The 23546-nt window shown below is 35.6% G+C and overlaps 1 protein-coding gene across 5 annotated transcripts in view; it reads left to right on the forward strand.

Moving 5' to 3' along the window:
• LOC134528023 (ras GTPase-activating protein-binding protein 2) overlaps window positions 1–23546 on the forward strand; it is a 140446-nt gene that overhangs the window by 33786 nt on the left and 83114 nt on the right. For all 5 annotated transcript variants that reach the window (XM_063361195.1, XM_063361199.1, XM_063361196.1 and 2 more), the window contains exon 7: window positions 1046–1283. In XM_063361195.1, the coding sequence (XP_063217265.1) occupies window positions 1046–1283 (238 nt within the window). The remainder of the gene's footprint in view (window positions 1–1045; window positions 1284–23546) is intronic.

The raw sequence follows: 23546 nt of genomic DNA on the forward strand, positions 1-23546 counted from the left end.
ATTAATAAAGGTGAGGACTACAAAGTAACAAATTTTCAGATTTTTAAAATATGGGGTTTTTCAGTAATTTTCAATCAAAAATGGCACTTTTGTCAAATTTTGAAAATTTTAAAGTTAAATTTTAATAATTCCATGCATCATAGAATTAAAAACAATTTTTCCTGTAAAACTACTGTAATAGGTCTACATATTACCAGAATTACTTTTTATGAAAATTGATTATTCCACATAAAAATTTTTTTTTGAAAATCCAAAAAAATCTAAATTTTTTGCCAAATTTTTTAGTTTCCCCCACTTAAAGATATTGTCGTTGGGCTAATTGGAACAATTCCACTCTGTAGTTCACTATAATAGGTACAAAATAAAAAAAAATCAACAAAATCAGTAAAATAGTTTTGAAATGTCGCTCATTTAAAAAACACCCCTTTTTCCACCTTTTTTGATTTTGAACCAACTTCAAAAGGCTATAACATGGGAAAAAATTTTTTTGGGACAAAATCCTTTTGGCATACTTCTTGTCTGCACTGGCTGTAACTGCTGTAATTTTTTAAAGCAAATCCGAGATGGTGACCTGACACGCTCCTACCATTTGCCAAAATGGGCTGTTTTCTGCTTACTCTTCCATAAGACCATCCATACCTGCTGCCATGTAAGCTTTTAAGGATCCTTCCATCATGGCATATCCGCTATATTGAAGAATGGAATCTAATTGTTACTAGTAATAATAATCACAAGTTTTAATAAGTAGGAGAGTTATATTCTTTTATTACTTTATAAACCAAGTGTGATGAAATTTTACTTATCCTTATATAAATAATAAAAAAAAATAAGATCTAATAAAAATATTGTCTTTAATTGTCTAGTGATCATGTCCTTGCTTTCATTTCTGTATAAGTTCATTTTTTCCTTATTTTAATTCTATTTTTATTTGGCCTACTATTTAAGGCTTCTAGCGAGAAATAGGCATGTCACAAAATAAATAAATATTCAATGACTGACATGTGATGAAAGTTTCAGATATAAAGTGTAATGTTGCGGAGTGCAGATGAGCGCCCTGCACCCCCCGGTGGGCCTGCCGCCCCCGGAGCCCCAGGCGGAGGAGGAGGAGCAGGGTGACGAGGAGGGGCAGGGCGACGAGGAGGCGGGGCCGCAGGAGGGGCCCGAGGAGGAGGAGGCGGAGGCCGCGGACGCCCCTGAGCAGCTGGCAGTCGCGGAGGACGCGGACAAGGAGGCCGCGGTCCCGCTCGAGGGCCTGGACGAGGCGCCCCACCTCGGCGAGACAGGTACACCCATTGCTAGGGCAGCCCTTTTATGGTCGCTCTCACACAATTCCTGGAGACTGTCTGTAAAGTTCCTAACCTCATCATGAAGCTGCTAGCATTCCACAGAAATTGGGGAATGTTTATATGCATGCTTTGTAGTGATGGGATTTTTGATACTTCGATACCTCGATACCTTCGATACTTGACGGTATCGCAAAGTATCGAGTATCGAAACTGTAAGTTCGATACTTTTTTCGATACTGGAATGCTTGTTCATTTGTATTGAATTAAGTTTTGAGTCGCCATCGTACAAAATACAACTACAGTAGAACCTCGATGATATATTCTCGTTTCACACATTTTCCCGTGTCATACACCGATTAATTTTGGTCCCGCCGAAAGTACTATATTTACAATGGTTTACTTTCCCGAACATACACACATAAAATCATTAATTTCCCGTTTCATACGTTTTTACGAAGCGGTAAAGTCCTAAAATTCACAAATTCTTTCGTTATATATATTCCTCCTGATAAATTACGTTTTAATTAATGCTTTTATTTTGAAAAACCTTCATTGTTTACCTTTGCAAACGTAAGAAAATAACTTTATCGCACCATAGATATGGATAGTAACATCAGGAAGACTGTGCACTTCGCTAGTAGCATCTCTGGCCAGCACCAAGCGAGACTAGTGGCGCAAACTAGCAATGATTATGAAAATGGTGCACGCGCTTTACCAAGGCACAGATCTCATATTTTGTGCATTCATTAATCTTTGAACTGAATGTACCCGTTTGTTATTGCATATCTGCCAACTTGTACGATTTTCCCGTAATTTGTACGGAAAATAATTCATATTACGATTGTACGGAAATTCGGAACATCTTATGATTTTTGTCTGTTCAAAAATGCAGTATAATATTTTAGTGGCCATATACATAAATGTACCGTTTGAGCAGCATTTGTTATTGTTAGAGAGGGTGAAAAATAGCATTTATTCTGGTCATTTTTAGCATCTAAATATTTACTTGTAGCATTTTTATAGCATTTATTACCAATAATATAGAATTTTATAAGCGCTAACTATTCTATGAAAAAAAGAAAACAGAAATACAACTAAAACATTTATCATTTAACTTAATAAAAAATCAACATAATTGGCACACAAACACAACACAAGTGTTTTTATCCATTTATTATGGAAAGGAAAATAATTGGGACACAGCAACACAACACATTATAAGTTTTTCCTTCAGTCAATTATGATAATAAACTGTATGTACATTGCAGCACAACTCCAAAAAATTTTTTCTTCGCACTAAATTAAGAGTTGTCAATGGAATTGAAAGAAAGCATACAACAGGTCTCTACAGTCTGTTCACTCATCCTGTTTCTCCTATCCGTCACAATCAAGTTATATTTGCTGAAGAACCTTTCAGCTTCGACGCTGCTTACTGGTGCCCATATGCTGCGATGTGCTGCTTCTGAGAATTCAGGATACTTGATCTTCACAGCAAGTAGTAACTGAACTACGTCGACTTCACATCCTTCTCTCAGATTAGTTGACAGCTGCTTGTGAAAGTAGCAGTAGCCCTCAGAAAAAGTGTATTCATGTCAGACATAAATGTGAGTCGTTTTTTATGTTGTTCAGCTTTTTGCATGTCAACTTGTAGTCTTTGGCCGGCTGTAGCAGGATTGAAAAGAGCACCTACCCCTTGATAAAACCGATTGGCTTCTGTGCCACCCATGTGGTTTGCCAATGTCTGAAGGCATCTTTGCATGCATGACTTGATCTGTACCTTAACTTCTTCCTTCTTAGTCATGTTTGAATACTCATTCAAAAGCTTGAGCGTACCTTGTGGGAAAGCACCATCAGCATAACGCTGCAGACTGTTTTGCAACGTAACCAACTCATCCCATAACTTGTGAGCATAAGGGTATGCTGAACCTTCCAAGTTAGTGATAAGAGCTTTCATTATACCACATGTTTCACTCACAAATTTTAATTGTACTTTGAGCTTCTGGCTCAAGTACTGATCCTCAAACATTTCAAAAATATAGGCACTGCTACTGTAACAGTCACCAACCAGACTAATTTTATGTGCCGAGCACTGAAAGTGATAAGATTTTCACCAAGAATTGTCCTTAAAGCAGCAAAACAAGTTCCCATGTATCTGGCTGAATCAGATACAAGACCCACTACATTGTCATAAGAAATGTTGTACTTATTTAGAGTCTCCAGTATAGCCTGACTGCATGTTGTGCCGTTTGCTTTATTTAAAAATGAGCAACTGGCCAAATACACTTCTTGCACTGCTGTTGCAGACACTGCAAAAAAGAACTGCAAACACACATCTACCTAAACTGTCTGTAGTTTCATCCGCCACAACAACAACTTGTTTGTTTTGCAATGCTTCCTTTATTTCCTCTTGTAATGCTTCACCAACCCTAGGGACATAATTTTTTCTGAGTGTAGATGCTTGGGGTATGTCCCCAGAACCAGGAATGTACTTGTTGATGTATTCCCTTACATCTGGATCATCGATTTTTCTAAGAGGAATACAGTCAAACCTCTATCTATCGAACTCGCATGTATCGATTGTCCGTGTTTATCGTATACTTTCTACGGTCCCGGCAAAATTGCCATACAACTAAGGTTAAAAAAGTCCGCTTGTACCGATGTTCGAATTATCGTTTTGTCCGCATTGATCGTACAAAATATGTGGTCCCGTCACTATAAATTATAATAGATGATCGTTTAACCATAAAGATTTTGCAGAAATAACCATTTATTAGAAAGAAACCGTCATAAAAACAGTAACGATAGTATACAGTAGTAAAAATCACCTTAAATCTGCAGCCAAGTAATGGAGCACGTAAATATGAAGAAAAGACAAATGAACAACAACGTACGAAGAAATATGGATGATATACCATAACTACAGTACAAACCCAATTGTTATCCTAAGATAATTACCATAAAAAAAACTAAAGATTCTTTGTCGATACCATAATTACTACAGAAGCACGATAGCTACCACATTTGCACTACAGTTACCGTAACAACCGAGATGTATATTTACCGTGACGGTAATGTTTTTATTTATGACATATTAAAAGTAAAGAACAGTATTGAAAAAAAGGATATTAAATTTTTATATGTACGTTTGGCACATGTTGCGAAGAAATAATACGATCTGAAAGAATGCAGTACTACTACGTAAAGTGAAAAGGGTAATCGTGGATTTTTAGGTTATGGCAGTCTCTCTCGTTTTTCAGTAATATCGGCCGAAAATTAACAAGCGTATCGGAAGTCGGCAGAAATGTTGATTCAACTAAATATTGGCAAAATCGGCTTTTTCAGTACAGACATGAGTAAACATATTTCAGACTTCAGGATATTGAAAAAGACTTTAATTTCCATGTAGATTTATTGTGCGTATGTTTTTTTTTGCAAGTGTAAATTGAATTAAGTAAAATACTTCCATTTTTATTTATTTTTCAACTGATTAACTTTAATGACAAGTAACTGATATATTTCTGACACTAATTTTGCGGTTGAAATATTTTTTAAATTTCTTAAGAGTGAAGTCCACATCTATTGAATGTCCGCATCTACTGAATTTTTTTGTTGGTCCCCTGAAAAACGATAGATAGAGGTTTGACTGTATTAGCCTTGAGAAACATTTTCACAGTCTCTTCAATAAATTCCTCTTTCTCAATTTTTTTTTTTTTTTGTTATTCAGTGTGGTTGGTAATGTTGCCTGTCGTTTCCTGTCATCTTGCTCAGAAAATTGCCTGAGTCTGTCAATTTGACCCGATGTTTTAATGTTTTTCCGACGTATCCTTTTTCTCCCAGTTGATGCGAAGGTTGCACGGCTTGCACATCAAAATATTCGTATCGCTAACATAAAAATGATGGCCCTTATATTCCGATGCGCGCGAATGTATGGAACCGGACTTGGTCGGCCCCATATTATAATAAACAAATAAAAACAATTACTGAATGGTAAAACAAGAGCACTTTATATCAAAAAACCCCGCACAAACTACACTTTGTTTACAAACAGCGTAAAAACTAACGGTAAAAACAAAGCAAAGGTTTACTACACCGCATGTGTACTGTAGCAAATGGCGCTACGGAAATACATCGAGAATCGTCAATCGATATATCGAACCACGTAGTACCGTTGCCTACGAGATTCAACGACACTACTTGTATCTCGTACGCAGTAACTTCGATAATCTCATAGAGAGAATATACCGCGGCTATGGTTTATTTCTCTCGTATTGTTTGTAAAGTTGTTGACAATGCCGAAAAAAGTGTTGGCAGCAATTTTTTGGCAACATGGTGGCGTGGTTTGTTTCTAAAGTAAATATTAGGGTTTGATTACATGTACGTGAAAAATTAACATTTAAGATTCTACTGGACCTAGCTACGCACCAGGCAATCTGAATTTCTGTCTCTGTCTTACACTCCCTCCCTTTGGATGCAGTACATTTCCCCTTATGCGGCTGATCTTCCCACCACATTCTTCAGCGCAGCGCCCTCCCCTACCTAGGTTTCTTTTCGCCCGCCCCTTCTTGGTTGATAATGTCCAGGGTTAGGAGAGGGGAGGAAGCCTCAGACGGGCGCGTATCTTTCTGCGCAGGCAGCGAAGTGAAGTCACGTGCATTCTACCGCCTCGACCTTGCTCCCGTCCCGTCCCACCAGCCTAGACGCACGCGCTTTCACAAATATATTTTTGTGTTCCGACAAAACTGGAAATACTGTCAGAGGCGATCTCATGACACACGTATTTATAGTTTCATATTTATGTGCACGACGAATTCAGCCACCTCATATATTACAAATTCCCTAAAGAAATTGTTTTCAGAAGCCAAAGTGTGCAACGCTGCAAACGACAAGAAAAATTCAATTATGATACTTCATCAGGGTGGCCACTCATCGGGAAAACCGGGAAAACCGGGATTTATCAGGGAAATCACGTTCATCGGGAATTATCAGGGAAATGTCAGGGAATTTTTTTAATAACCGGGAATTTTTTGTGTCGTGTATATTTCCGCAGAGCTGCCAACCATTACGGATTTTCCGTAATTATTACGAATTTAACACCGAATTACGGAACATCGCTGGTTTATTACGGAAACGAGGCTTTGTGCTGCGCGGTAACGGAAAAAAAAATTCCGTTTCTGGTGTGCGTGTTTCGTGAACGCAGTTCGAATACATCACGTGGTTGCGCAGATAACGGAACTAGTAAGTGTGCGCATGTACTGTCGAAATAAGTATATTAATTCTTGTGTCTTGTAATAGAAATGGTACGGTATTACGTCCGTTGTACGATACAACTAGTACATATTCTCGGACTTTTCGTTTGTTAGCTTCTTACATCACGATAATTTTTGTACGGTACTTTGGCTAACCTGTGTTGTGTACATTCTTGAAAGCCATTTTTTTTTCATCAAAGTGTTTTTGTCGTGTCTACAGACGTGAAACCTGTTTATGTTGTTCGATAGTGTTGTGTTCTTCAGTGCCGATTGTAGAAATGAAGCGTGTGACAGAACAATGTGTATCTGGGGCAAAAAAAAAAAGAACGTTATTCTTCAGAACTTTCGCCAAACTATTCAAAAGAATGTCCTTGCTTGTCATCTTCAAATGTTTTGGAACGCCACGCGTTTTGTAATGTATGCACGTGTGACTTTTCGATTGCGCATGGTGGAAGGGATGACTGTAGACGGCATATTGAATCAAAGAAACATGCAGAACATATTAAAGCCGTGACGAGCAATAAATCTATATCGTCGTTTTTCGCTATATCTGAATAAACGAAAGTAACAAACGCAGAGTTAATGTTTACAAGTTTTTTGGTAGAACACAATTTACCGATAGCAGTAGCCGATCATTCGGGTAATTTGTATAGAGCTATGTTTCCGGACTCAAGAATTGCACGGAAATACAGCTGTGCGAGAACAAAAACATCTGCCTTAGTGGAGAGGAGTATATGGCTGGTGAAACTAAATTGAAACTGTTGAATCTTTAGTAAGTGGACCATTTGCTGTAGCTACAGATGGGAGTACTGATTGTAATGGAGTGAAGATTTATCCATTAGTTGTTTCATTTTTAAATCAAACACAAGGTAAAATTTGCACTGTACTGTTATCCCTGGTTGAGAGTACTAAGACTAAGAATATTTCGCAACTAGAAATGTTACACTTTAAATCAAAAATGAATGTAAGAACAGTTATCAAAAGTCGTGTGAAAAAATGTTTGAGCGCTCACCACTGAAATACCTCATTACTAGGGACAGGAAAAAATCGAGGGTTCAATGGCCTGTAGGATGAACTCCATAGTTCTGCGTACTCTCGGTCAAATGCCACCCACTCATTGGCTGCTGTCTTTTGAGACGTCCCAACGTAGCAGCCTGAGATTCGATAAAGCTTTGGTCGGGTGTTCCTCATTGGCCCAGAGTCATCCAGATGAGTAGTGAGCCAATAGCAGAGGCAGCACTGAGGTATAACTACGTATTTGTATTTTAGCCTATCGCGAAATGAATTTGCGAATTTTTCCGGTCTCTAGACATAAAACAAAACACAGACTGCAGGTCATTGAAAGGGACGCTATAATGTAAAGTGACATATTTAAAATGTATTCTGTTATTTAACGAACTTACGTATGTATATAATGAAGAAAATACAGCAGGGTGCTAAAATGTGAGTAATCTCTTTCTATAATATTATATAATTTCATCAAAATTATGTTTTTTTGTAATTGTAAATATCAGGGAAATTTTGAATTTTTGATCAGGGAAATCAGGGAAAAATCAGGGAATATTTTTGGTGACTGTGAGTGGCCACCATGTTCATATGTTTGTTCAGATCTTTTTATGGTCGAGGACTGTGAAAGAGATCTGCAGGCGGAACTAATATTTACATGAAGTCATACATTGCAGCAACAAATCAGTACACTCTATAATAGTGACAATTCAATATATATGCTTTAATAGCTGTGTAGCATCAATAATTACAACATGTTCTTTACTTTAAGGCACTCATGCTTTTGCTAAGTACATTAGTTACCAATATTTACATGAAGTCATACATTTTATATATACAGTTTATTTACAAAATTTTTATTTCGTGTGAGCGAGCATGTTTGCTTGTGAGCATATACAGTAATTATTTTTCACTAGTTTTACGGTTTTGTTTAAGGAAAAAATTGTAAAATAAAACACGTTAGCTCCTGAAATTTTTTGCTTTTCCACTATTTAATTGTTTAATATACATTTAATAGAACTTGCAATGAGAATAATCTCAGGCACATAAAGCAAACATAAAAGCTAAGGCAAGCACACAGCCGCATATATATATATATATATATATATATATATATATATATATATATATATATATATATATATATATATATATATATATATATATATATATATATATATATACACATACACGTACACACATACATACATACATACACACACACACACTGTATTGTTTATTGTATTAAACGGTATTTTTTTATCTAATAAGCTCCCTTTTTAATAGGGCTGTGCGAATGTGACTTTTTCAATGCAAATCAAATGTGAATCAAATAATTGCAAATATTTGTGAATAGCGAATAATTTGCAAATATTTTCTAATTAAGTTCTAAGTATAAATCTGAATAATTACAGTCAAAATTTGGCATATTATAAATTGTTGTTTAAAAGCCTTATATACATTTTTATTACTCAAGTAACATGTAAATATTTAGGTCTCTTCTAATGTTTTAGTAATAGAACACAATCAGTGGTATAGAAATGTCTTCATCAAAAGCCAAGCCTACACCTTGCCATCAACATTATTTAAATTGCAGTGCAAAAAGACCAATTCCTTTACATGTTCTGGATCCAGGCATTGCCTCTTGGAAGTGACAATGTTCCTAGAAGCAGAAAAACAATGTTCTGAACTTCACTTCTTATTCTGAAAATTAAAAAAGGCAAAAAAAGTTTATGAAAGTATCAGTTTTATTTTCCGCAATAAATAGTCAAGCGATTACCAATCAATATATCAAAGAGTTGTTTATTAAAACTGCTCATAAGCATGGTCAATATTCCGTTCTCAGAGTCTTTTGGAATCAAACGTGTCAAGGCAAAATAATTTTTAATGAATTTTGTTTATCGTGTCTTTAATTTTATCTAATTATTTACATAACATTTTCGGTAGTTTGAAAAGCGATTGCGCTGGAGCAATTCTAGCAACACAATTCTCTGGCCATGGGCCGCTCTGCTGACCATCAACACAAACGGACACGTTTTCTTTTTTGCTGTAGCCATGATGGCAGCTGTGTTTACTTTTCTATGGTTAAAAAAAATTCTCTAGATTTGTATTAGTAAAATTAATAGAATGGTGACCAAAGAGTATGTGTGCATTAGTTTTTAAAGGTTATTATTGAAAGCTGATGCGCTGGCATTGTTTTAAATAGTTTTACATTTTTATATGGCACATGGCTCGCCCAAAAATTGTGCTAAGGACAACTGGATATAATAAATTAATTATGCTACACATCACGTAAAGTTTGTATTTAAATTGTAAGCATTTATGATAATTTTCACGCTACATTGTCTTTAACTGTTCTCAGCATGCCCATTTACCTAACCTAAAATTTGATGTAAGTAAAGGTCCACTTACAGTTTTTTTTCTTCCATTAAGTCTCTCTGGAAAATGATTTCTCGAGGTTCGACATATTATTGTATCACACGTTTTGTCAAACAAAAGTAATATTTTAATACATTCAAAGACTTTCGAATATTTGAAATTTTCAAATACCTAATTTGGTTTTGAATGTGAATCAAATCAAATATTTGATATGCACGAATATTTGCAATTTCGAGTATTTGCACACCCCTACTTTTTAATTACATAATCATTTTCATGTACAATTATTTACCATGCAATCATAATATTTTTTTTGAACTGATTTACTTCTTTCTTGTGCATTGATTGTAATTTTTACAAATTAAGTTAGTAATAATAATTATAGCTCGCATAGTATTTTCTTTGAACTTGATACATTTTTAAGAATATTATGTGATTTGATTAGAGTTTAATATAATTTAAGATAATTGTACGAAGTATACATTTAACCCTTAAAAGTCCTGTAGGCTATCTGGTTTTGTAGGTTGTTTAGATTGTAAAACACGTACATTTGTAACCCGGCCTGTGGCTGAATATGTCGTGTATAAATAAATTCAAATACACATACGAAATACACCACAACTATATTAGTTCTAGGAAAGTTAAATTGAGAAAACAGTTATCATCACAATAAATATCTTTCAATATTCAGAACTACACATTTAATTTTTTTTTTTTTTGTAACAACAGGAGTCATATCGATAGCTAAATTATGAAAGCAATTAATTATACATCATCATGCTAAATATGATTACAAATAGTGGTGCACCGATATGACTTTACCGATTACCGATTCGATTACCGATTATGAGAGCAATAATCGGCAGATACCGATTCAGTTACCGATTATAATGAAGAAATTTTTTTAAGTGTAATAATGCACACAAAATTTTTTATTCCCATGTGAATTTAATAACAAGATTAGGTAAAATTGAGAATACAGTTATAATAACAGTATAAAAATATATAAAATACACTATTAAGTCATTGCAAAGTGTAAATTAAATTAACTTCTATTTATATTTGATATTGTAAACAACTTGAACTACAGTCTAATAATTGTAATTTACAACGGGTAAGTTTTTGCTGCGGAAAACTAGCATTATTATCGACTATCACATAAGGTTGCATCAAGAAATTACCGTTTAACAATGTAAACATGCTTCTTTATTTTGTTCACTTGAGTTTATAGAAAAATGTTTCCACACTTCACTTTTTTTCTCCCTACTCGCCATCTCACTATAATTATATAAAAATGACTAAAAACCAACTCTAGCACATGTGATTTTATTTATGTTAACTGAATATATAAAATTATTAGAGTTGTGCGAATGTTCGGTATACCGATACCGAAATCGAAATTTTGCTACTTTCATTTTCGATTTCGGTAAGAATTTCATCTGTCGAAGTTCGTTTTTAGCGAAATATTTCGAGCCAAACGAAAGTTCAATAGCTTACCGAAGTTCGTTTGTTCTAGTTGAAAAAGAAATCGTAATTTAATAAAAATGTACAGTATAATACCGGTACAATAACGTTCCTTATTATAAAGTATATTTCACTTAACGAATTTTTTTTAAGTCCCCGCCAAAAATCGTATCTTCGCCATGCAAAATGGTTTCAGTTTAAAGTATCATTTTCACTATAACGTATAAATTCTACTAGTAGCGTGGCATTACTACACCAAAATTTACTTAAACTGGAAAATAAATTTCCAGCTAAATGATTAATGTAGTAGAACAAAGATACACAAATACCAACGCAACGTATTTTCTAACCTCTAAATTCTCAAAACAAAGTTAACAAACAGTTGCGCGCACAACCATAGATTATACCGTACGTAGTATGCGACGTGAGCAACACAACACCATTCGATATATCGAAAGATGGAGGTTTGAGAGAAGTATTAATTATTTAGACAAAAGTGTTACGCTACGTTAAAAATACTGTTTGATGTCTGTGCCGGGATTGTTTATTGTTATTGTTGAGTTTATTTTCAGGTTACGTTATTTAAACACCGCATTGTATTTGTGCTACAATATGAATGATCCTGGAGGTAAAAAGAAACGAAAGCAATTCACGCTTAAGGAAAAAGTGGATATACTCAGAGAACTAGACCCGGGGAAAAAAGCAAGTCGCAGTTGCGAATACATATGGCATTGCGGCTCTCCTGTAGATATTTTTTTATATATTTTTTTCTCTTTGTAAAGATATGTATGCATGTTTCAGTGCTAAGTACAAAAACTTGAGGTACCTGTAAGTACTTAGCACTGAGATTCTACTGTAATGTCCTTATATGATTTGCTTGTTATTACTAATAATGTAATAACATATGCAAATCATATAAAGACATTAATTAGAAAAAAGATTTCCATTAAGATTAATTTACGTGGTGATGAAAAAAACTCACGTTAATGAAAATACGGTAAAATCATAATTTGAACAAACATGGCAGATAAAGTAAACAAAATTCAACCGTGATTACAGTAGGCCTAGGTATCAAAACAAAATCATGCAATATTTGAAAAATTACCTGATTCATTTGCTTTCAAACAGTAGTGTAGGTACTATATTCGTAAAACATACATTCCAGAACTGTTAGTACACTATTTAGTATTTACCGTATACACATAAACAAAGAACGTACCTACTTTTATTCGCGCACAGCCAAACAAAAACATTGTCTGTTTTATTTAAATTTTACATACTCTGACTGGCATATAAAATCCTCATAATATACAGCCAATTAGACAAAAAGGTCAACAAGTCACTGCGTGTAATGAGCACTTGGCAGCAACCATTTGTTATGTTTTGTTTTGACCATGTCCATTGCCTAGTTTACAGCTTCCTGAGCTAGCCATGTGTGACAGTGGTGCAAGATGGCGGCCGTTCCGCAGTATTCACGTATTTTTTCATCAGTACCATGCACGTGATAAATATATTATCATAGACTGCGACATTACGACTGTAAAGGAAATAGTCTGTGCGCTGAAAGATCTGGATTGATTCTTGAAATTTACGAGTGACATGGGGCTGTGTTGTGTGGTCTAGGGCGGATGTTGATTTTATTAAATAGTAATATTTATATATACATCAAAAGGTACCAAAATGATTAATGTAATAGAATTTATTACTGAAGAGCAAATTTTGGGGCACTTTTTTTCTTTGTTAATTAAAAAATTTCGCTTAACTTTCGTTAAGAATATATTTATCTCATAGAAAAATTCATTTTCGTTTCACTTTCGCGAAACTTGATAAATTTTCTTTCACTTTCATTTCGTGTGGATAAAGTCACTTTCGCACATCCCTAAAAATTATAAGTACTTTTTCAGTTTTCACGTCACATACAAATAACAAACGGATAATGTTACCAAAGACGCCCATAACGAGTTTGTAAAACACAGTGATAAAAACTAGAAGGTATCGGGACCACGATTTTGAACCGCTACTACGACTCGAAAAGATCGATTGTCATAGAATCCACTGCAACTGTTTGTGGTATTTTGATTGCGTGCCATCTATTTTACTTCTCTGGCTATACGTAATGTACAAGGCCACTAAACAAAAGACGAAACGTAAATAAACGTGTAGGAAAAATGCATTTTTTATTGTTTGAGGCAATGAGATTTATTAAACGTAATGAAATATCTGTAATTATGATATGACGCAGTTAGATGAATTTTGTAATATATACAAATATTACCGTATTTCGTCCTAAAATGTGTAACAAAATATTACACGGTAAAAACCAACTTAATTACGCCGGGACGTAAATAATCGGCAAAGTAATCGTTAAGATAATCGCCGATTACGATTAATCGGTAAGTACCCATAATCGCCGATTACGATTCATCGGTATCCGCATCGGTGCACCACTAATTACAAACGTAACTTCCTGAGATGCTTGGGCAAGATTTTTGTTATCATGTTAGTTTTTATAATAAATTTGACATTCGTATTCAGAAGCTAGCGCAATATACCATCGCGCTAAGGTAACAATTTCATAAATTGTCTAATAGAAATCGAAATCTGAATCGTTTTAGGATGATGCTTGTCCATGACTTTGTTTTGCACTATATTTGTGATTGCGAATATGACCACAACATTTATGGTAAAACACTTTAAATCTGGAAATTTGTAAACAAAAATATTCATTTTTTAAGCATGCTAGTAAGAACACTTCAAACTGTAAACAAATTTGCATAGAAATCAAAACTGCTGTTTCAAACATAAAAAGAGGTAGAAAAAAATAATTTCTTAACAGTACTGATAATACGTATCAATAGAGCAAATATTGTCTCCATTGGGATATTATCATAAATAAATGTTGCCTTTTCGTTGACAAGCTTTATTTGTTTTTAGGAGCAACACCTGAATGCCTAATAGGTAGAGACCGAAAAAATTCGCGGATTCATTTCACGACAGCCTGAAATTCAACTAGTTATACCTCAGTGCTGCCTCTGCTATTGGCTCACAACTCACCTGGACGACTCTGGGCCAGTGAGAAACACTCAACCGAAGCTGTATCGAATCACAGGCCGCTACGTTGGGACACCTCCACAAGACAGCAGCCAATGAGAGGGTGACATTTGACCGAGTGTATGTACAACTATAAAGTTCATCCTAGAGGTCATTGAACCCGCAAATTTTTCCGGTCCCTACTAATAAGACAAGATGGGCTAGTTGAAAGTAATTATCCTTCATATCTGGCACAAGATATGTAGAAGCAGTACCGAATGAAAAATAAAATATGTGCATTCTAGCGAAAAATGACTGATTTTCCAGTGGTTTTCACAGATGCTGGATACAGGAATTAAACAAATTCAATCAATGGAAAACTACAGTATTTCGACTTAGAGTTCTGAAATTCAATTTGTAAATCAATATAGGCTGTATTGATAGATTTGGCAGTGATTTTCCCGTTATTCAATTCGTGGAAACTGCTCCATTTGGAATCTGTCAAAACCACTGGAAAATCAGAGAATATTCACTCATTCAAACAACGAAAATTTTGTAAGCAGCAAGTGTTAATAAAATAAAGGTTCTAAAAGGTTAAGCAATTTTCAGAATACAATGCTGTAATTTATTTTTCTTTATGTAGCATCAGTATAATTGACGACGCATCGAGTAGGCTATAGAGAATTGACGGCGCATCGGGTGTAGGCTGAACTGGTCGGCCGCACGCGCGGGCGCGGACGGATAAGAAAAACAGTTGTGCGAGAGTTTACTACCTATAGTACCTACTTAAATGATTCTGCTTAAATTTGATTATTTTTATTCATATAAGAACTAAAATAAGCCCGTTATTTTTCGTTCGTCAAAATATACTTTAAGGTAGGGTAGCACCGTGTAATGAATTTACATGTCGGCTCATAGCTGTTATTTCTTGCCGAGAAAATAAATAAAGCCTTATAATTATGACTTAGACGCTACGTAAACGTTTCGAGCAATTACATTCACATTTTGTGTAGCTAACACGCGTGCAACGACTTCATGGTAGTGATAAAAATATACATATAGGTATATCTGCTTGGATTAGTTATTTCGTTTACCCAAAATAAACAACCGTGTAGAATAGCGTCGTGTTAGTGTGATGCGTAAAATAAATGTATCAAGGGCATGGGTCAAGCATTGGTTCCCACGCATGTAGGAATTCTCTTTGTCACGTGAACGGGGACATGTCCGACTTTGGCGAGTGTTTGTAATTACAGTAGAACCCCGATTTTGCGAACACGGATTTAACGAAAACAGCGATTTAACGTAAAGGTTTTCAGGAACCATCAAAAAAACACCAATTTATTAAAATAATAATATAGATTTCCAAAAAATGAAAGTAAATAGTAATGGAATCTTATTAAAAATTACATTTTGTGGTGTCAGTAATAGAATGGAGGTACTATATAATAATATGTGCCTTTGCATCATCTGTCCAAATACGAAAAAATTAAAAAAAGTTGTTCAAATTGCTTAAAAACTGCGGGCGCTGTAACTGAATTGCGTAGGTGTGTGCCATTGCGCGCGCCTGGATAGATAGACTGTCCGCGACACATGACGTCATGAAGGGTTTCTTTGTCCGCATCCCCCTCCCCCTCTAACATGCCTGGCTTGACTCACCACGTTATCTTCCAAACACGCCCGCATAGTAACAGTGCTAGCCAATAATCACACGTTTCCAAATATTCCCTTTCCCATCCTCCAGGTTTTTTAAACTTGTGACCACGTCACACCAATACGCCATTATTAGAGCCAAGATTATATGGTTTTATGCGAAATCGCGAATTTTCACGCGAAATTCATCCCAAACCGCGAAAAATGCGAAATGTTTTCTAACCACAAATAAACACCTCAATATTGATTTAAATCGTTAACTACCGACTATTGGTTGATTGACAAAAATTCCGTATCTGTTTGTAGAAGAAATGGTCGTCATCCAACCGCAGTGTGGTGGTTATTTAATGCGTTAATTATTCATCTTAAAAAATTACAAGATATCACAAAAATTGACGATTTCACGAACAAAAAAAAGATCGTTATCGGAGTTAGGTTAGGGTTTTTAAACGCATCTAGCCACTAGAGTTCACGCAATATTAACAACTGACGATCGTAAACTAAAATTAACAAGTTAACAAACACAACGTGAAAAATCTCAGCGCCTTGTTTGCTGTATCCTTTGAAAAATACACGTGAACAAAAACTGCATTCATTAAATAAATACGTATGAAAATAAAATAAAAGCGAATATTGATATTTAATGATCACTTGATATTTAATGAAATTTCACTGTAACGCAATTTTGTGTGCTTGTTGAATAAGCAGTTTACCGTGCAGCCTTCATTTTCATTTCACACTTCACAGGCGAGAGAGCCAAAATCGTAACATAATCGAAGTTTTCCGATCGCTAATGAAAAAGCACCATATTGCAAGGATTTATTTATTTTACGGTCATTAAATATTTTAAATAACGCTTACCTACCCAACCCTCCCGGAAAATAAATAAAAACATTTATTTCACTGACCTGACATAACCTAACCTTTTACTTCGGGTGTAAGGCTCTCTCGCCTGTAAAAAGTAGGCTTCCCGCGGTTTATTTTTTCGCTACAACTTCAGTAAATACTAGTTTTTGGTACCTCCGGGCTTTGTTTACAAATGACGTGCATAAATGAAAGCTAAATTTCTTAATCATGCCGAAAAATAAAGCTACACTGCGGCATCACATGCTGACGAGTTTAAGAATGAGGGATTATATGTCAGTGACGGAAAAATACTTTTCTGTAAATATTGTAATTGCCGTTTGGAGCATGAACGTAAGGACACGGTAAACAAGCACATAATTAGCGACAAACATGTAAAAGCTAAACAATCCCCATGCACTTTGAAACGACAGCTTTCTATCCCAGAAGCAGGAGTGGCGCAAATATGCGCAAAAAAACAAAAGGAAGATTTTGTTCTCGAAACTGTTGAAGCCTTTGTATCTGCAGGTATTCCTCTTGAGAAACTTGACAACAGCAAGCTGACTGCATGGATGCAGAAGCATGTAAGTGGTGCTGGTGATCTTCCAACAGCGGATTGGATGAGGAAAAAGTACACTCCCCTACTTAGAGAGAAAAAAGAAGTGGAAATCAAGCAGCAGCTCTTGGGGCAAGATGTGGTCATACTCGCAGATGAAACCACTGACAAGAGTAATAATTGTGTTTTCAACATCTTGTTTAAAATTCTGAAACCAGGTGCTGAACAAGATGTTATCTTAGGGGCTTCTTGTGTTCTTGATGCAGCAAATGCTGTTTGTTGTTCTCGGGCAGTGATTGATGTATGCTCCAAATATGAAGTCAAGGAAGAAAACATAATTGCGTATGTTACAGATAGTGCCAGGTACATGACAAAATCTGCTGGCACCCTTGAAGGTGTATTTGGTGACCACATGTACCACATACAATGTTGGGCCCATAAAGTAAACATTGTTGGGCAGATCTAGCAAAACAACTTGGAAGAACTGAACCTCTTCGTTTGTAAGGTAAAGATGGCCTTTCTTAACACCAGAAAGAGGAGGCATGCATACCTTCAATTTCTTCTCCAGAAACATGGAGAAAACAAGGCTCTGGTCAAGTTATTCCCCATGCCAGTTGTTACACGTTGGAACACATGGTTTGAATCTGTATCATACCTCGCACTCCATCTGCACGACATTGTGGAATTCTTTGAGCAGCTTAGCGAAGAAAACTGTGGTGTTAAATATATCAAGGGACTCCAGAAGGAAGAGTTACAATGTCTTGAGGCCACTCTTAGATTTGTGGCTCAAAACTGTAACACCTTTGTAGAGCTAATTAATTTTCTTGAAGGAACAAAGTATCCTACTGCTCATCAGTTGTGCACAAAATTGAGTAAACTGCAAACTACTCTTGATGTCTTGGCTAAGGGAGTATTTCCTGAAAATGTTGAAGACATTTTGGCTGAAATGAAAACTGTCAACTCTGCAGCCCTTAAAGAGCAGTTCAAGAACACAGCTAAACTCAGTCTTATAAAACTGATTGATCTGGTGAACACTGATCCATCTCGTCAACTATTTCTGCGTTCTAATGAATCCTCAAAATGTAGGAAACATTCGTGTGGAGGAAAAAGAATTCCAGAAACATATTGGGAACCTACCTTTCCTTTGCAAGGTGCAGAAGACCTCTGTAGCGACAGGCTACATAACACTCCAAAACCTGGTTTCCCAAGAGCAGAAGAAACCGCATGTGAACTACATAGACATGGTGGACATACTATGTAAAATGAAAGCGGATTATCCTGAATTTGCAGCTGCTGCTTTAAAGTTAATATGGATACCTGCAACGAATGTGGACTCAGAAAGATCTTTTTCTAAGTATTCTGTAGTTGTAAGTGACAGAAGATCTCTAAAACCAGAGAATGCTGAACTGCTGACAATGGTGGCTTTTTCCTGAGCTTAATTATATTGCATTTATAGAACAAAAGTTTAACTGTAGTTTATATTTTAATTAATTTAGACTCTCTCCTGAACTCAGGAACAGTACTTACCTGCATAAGAATACTGAATATTTTAGTTGTTAATTTTTTATGTACTCTCAACATAGTATTGTTTAATGTGCATATTTTAAGTCTCTAACCACGAATTATTGAAGCATTTGATCAAGGCAGCTCTGCTAGGTGTGTACATGTTATTACATGTGTTTTAATTTTTTATGACGATAAAGACGAAATCCACAATTCTTAATGACGAAAAGTCCTTTTTCATAACACCATAAAATCTTGGCTCTAGCCATTATCATTATTCTCTAGAGGTGTAAAAGTAACAAAAAAAAGCGTCCCCGTATGTATTCGTTACTATAACAATTAGTATTCGTTACTATCGTATCACGTTACATTACTCGTTACTTCTGATACCGCATAACATGCTATGTTATGTTGCAGCAACGAATCGAGTCGTATTGCGTACGCGTACAGTATGACGTCGCGTAAATAATAATAAATAGAATATAAACAATTAACAATATTTGATAATTAACAGTTTTTGTTAACCAAGAAACAATTAAATCTCATTAGAGCGGCTTTTTTTATACTATCTCTTTTAAGATAAGAACAAAAAAATGTGAAAATACGCGATAATAAAAACATATTTCTAATTTGTAAACAATACTTTCTTACGTTGTTTCTGTTCCAATCTCAAACTTTGTCTACACACACAATACCTTTAATAAACAGTTTTGACGACGAATTTCCAAATTATACTTTACTTAATAAACAAACATAGTTCTTTGTAACGCAAATTCATCGAATATGCGCGCGCATGCGTAAAACATACGAAAAATGCGAGTAACGAGATGCAGCCGTGTGTAACGTTTCGTTACTCGTTACTAGATGGCGCACCTGTTACTCGGTACCGAATACATACGGTTTGCTACAGCTTTATTATTCTCAGTAAGAGCTTTGTGCGCGTGTTTAGTTTTTGGAATACGTTTTTTTATAAGTGCTGCGCAGCTCAGCGAACAAAGATAGTCAGCCGGCGGCTACGCCGCGCCGTAATAGCAGCTGACCGAGTACAATGACCTTTCTCCGCGTACGGCGCGCTATTGACGGAAATTTTCCATCAATTTGCGGCCAATTTTTTTATTTTTTATTTTTTACTGTGACGCAATGTGTATGTAGCTCGTATTTGTTATAAACGCTGCAGGTTGCGACTGTATTTTAATACACTTTAACGTATTTCTTACACTTTACATATTTTTAAACTTTTATTTTATGCCTCATTTTTCACGGTTTCTGAAAATCTGTATGTACGACCGAGGTGTACGTACGAACCGGGGGCCGTACGAGCGAGATTAAAAGACGTTGAAGCTGTAAAGTTGACGAAGTCTGAGATAGCACGGCAGCACAAGATATCAGCGTCGACCCTGTCTACGATATGGAAACGGTAGGGACGCGATTATGCGTGCGGGGGTTATTGAAAATCGGAAAATCGGATTTAACGAAACATCGATTTAGAGTAAACATTTTCGGTAACCATAGAACTTCGTTAAATCGGGGTTCTACTGTACTCAAAATTACTGTATTGCTGATACAGCCCATTTCATAAAACATTTCGTAAAATACAAGTGACTTACTAGCTACAAGGTTTTACTTTTTTTCATGCAAAGAAACTTTTTTGTGCATATTAAAAAAATACGTGTATGTATAGGCTTAAAACCCGTGTGTACAGGCTTCAACCAGATAGGTTTAGTGCTGAACATATGCTATACCCTTGAGAACACAGCGACAATGTGTTACGCTTACCGTATGCTCCACATTTTCCTCCACAATTTTTGAAGTTGAAAATAGGGATGGGGTTTTCTGAGGAAAAGTGTTAAACAGTAGGTCAACTACCCAAGATCTTAAAAACGCTACTATAGACATTTGACAATTACTACGTTTCCATGTCGGTTTCAAAAAGTTTTGTATACTGAATCCCGATTGAAATCTATACCCGTTTCCCTGCAAAATTGTGATCCGACAAAATCTGACGAATTTGTGCGAGTGGTAAAGTTGTTTAAACTTCTATTAGGTAGGTTACCTTATCTTAAAAAAATGAACAACGCGTTCTGTTCATTTTTAATTCCGCTGTGTCTGTAATACGTGCGCATACATCCCTGGCCATAATATTTAAATTGTTTTTCTAAAACAATAGGACATTCCAACAGTTTAAAACAGTCAAATTATAAAAAATGACAAATGTTGCCATGAGTAGGGCCTGGAAAATTACGGTGTTTTCAGTATGCAAAAAGCGGTACTTTCAAATTAGAAAAGCGGTGGTTTAAAGTCGGTATTTTCGTTATGCAATGAAAATTTTACCGGTATTTTAAATGTTGACAAAATTGTGCAGTTATTGAATATAATAGTTTACATATTTAATAAACAATCCATGTATACTAGGAATAGACTAATATGCATAATAACAGCCAATTAAATCCAAAACAGTTACACAAAACACACATTGCTATAGATGTTTGCAACTACAAATTTTCTTTTTTTTTTCGGCTGCCGATGCCACATGCTTAGCCGAATTTAGGTGTTTGTCAATGGAATTTTTTGGGTTAAATGATACTTTAACCTTACGTGAGTATAAGTGATCTGCAAATACGTAGAATCCCGCTGATGCGACCCCTCACGGTTCACGGAAAAACGGACATATAAACGGAATGGCCGCAATAGAGAATTCGGACCAATTCCCCCCCCCCCCGCCCCCCCAAATATATCCAAATACATAAAAAATCGCCTTTGTTCGCATAGATTTCATATTCAAATAGTTTATGGAGTAAAATGACAAATTTTTAAAATTCATTTTACACCTCGGACTCGCATACCCTGAACAATGGGTTCCGATAAATATTTGCGCTAAGTGAATTCGCGTCACGCGAGTTCGGCTATGCTAGCCGGCTGGTGGTTATTTTTGTTCAAAACGCGGCGAAGGAACTTGTGTGGATCAGGTATAAACGAAAGATACAGTAGAACCCTGTTATAATGAATCTGAAGGGAGTAGTTTATATGTTCACTATAGAGGGGAAACTTTATATCTAGGAAAACTTTTATATTGGCAATACATACTCAAGATTATGCTTTTAACTACACATAGGCCTAAGCCAAGAAAAGAACGAATTAAAATACTCAAAGCAACAGTTTTATGAGCAAATGCAGATATTTTTAATACACTACACATGTACAAACTTTCTATTAATGGTTCTTCGACATCGGCGTATTTTCCTTTTTTCAGGAATTTAATACTCTGTGACGTATTCGCAGCTTGAGAAAGAAGATTGTTCTGCTTGTTTAATATTGTATTTAATGTGGATGTTGCAATTCCCAGTTCCTTTGATATTAACACGTGCGGGACAGTGGGGTTGGAGTCTACCTTTTTAACAATGTCCAGTTTATCTCGCACAGATAATGCCTTACGTTTTTTAACACGTTTTTCACCCATTTTTATGTACGTATTTCTTATTGAAGCACATTTGCAGCTTAATAGCACGAAATTTTTTTTACCGTCAAAAGTAAATAAACGAAAAATAACGAGTCTGGCGCATCAAAGATCACTACGTATCATTTAGTATCGCAGTTGCTAAAGCTGGAACGAAAATTTCTTACTTTCTATGGAAAAAATTAGTCCACAGAGTTCTATCTAGTGGTAGTCTTACGAACCTTACTCGATCAAAATGTCCGAAACGTGAACTATAAAAATGAGACGAAAAATTTTGAATTTGTTGCTATAATATACATACGTATTTGTGTGGCGGTAATTTATGTTTAATTTTGATAACTTATTAAATGTACACGCGTTCGCCCATTCTTTAACTATGCAGGGAAAACTATTTTTTATTTTCACCAAACTGAGCACCATTTCTGGCTACACGTAGCCTACCGAGGCCACTCGATTACGACTTGTTTATAATATGAACAGTGGACAATCGAGTAGCATATTGCGGAGAAAAACGTTAATGTGATCCAGAATAGACGTTTTGTGAAAATACTTGTAATTATATGAAAATATTTGAGATAAATGTGCATTATGTCGGCAAAATTTGTTCGTGGTACACGGGAAAACGTATCAACATTGACAAAAGTTGTGCGCTATATCCAATAAATTAATACATAACCTCACATCATTTTGCCGGGACCGAGACGGAAATTCACAATAAACGGGAATTCATTATAGGCGGGTTCACTATAAACGGGTTCTACTGTATAAGAACAATGCTATCCTGAAATGCTGTGACATGTTTTTGGAGTAGATAATCACAGCAACAGACCGACAGGATGCCCGCCCGCCCTTGCCGTCAGCGATGTTTATTTTGACAGCTCAAGCAATTATCTTGTCCACGTCCCTTCACAGCGTAAAAAAAAATATGATAAAAACACGGAATGCAGATGGAAAAGTAACTATGCAGTAAAATAAATATATTTACAGCCCTGCTAAATTTTTCTATTCAATAAAATTCGAGGTATTAGTGATTTTTCAGTAGAAACTGCTGTGTGACTAATAAACAAATTGTTTCATAATAACTTAAACTTATAAAGTATTTATTAACGGCGAAGGACAGTTGTATAAGC

This window comes from Bacillus rossius, chromosome 1, assembly GCF_032445375.1.
Source record: "Bacillus rossius redtenbacheri isolate Brsri chromosome 1, Brsri_v3, whole genome shotgun sequence".
NCBI lineage: Eukaryota > Metazoa > Arthropoda > Insecta > Phasmatodea > Bacillidae > Bacillus > Bacillus rossius.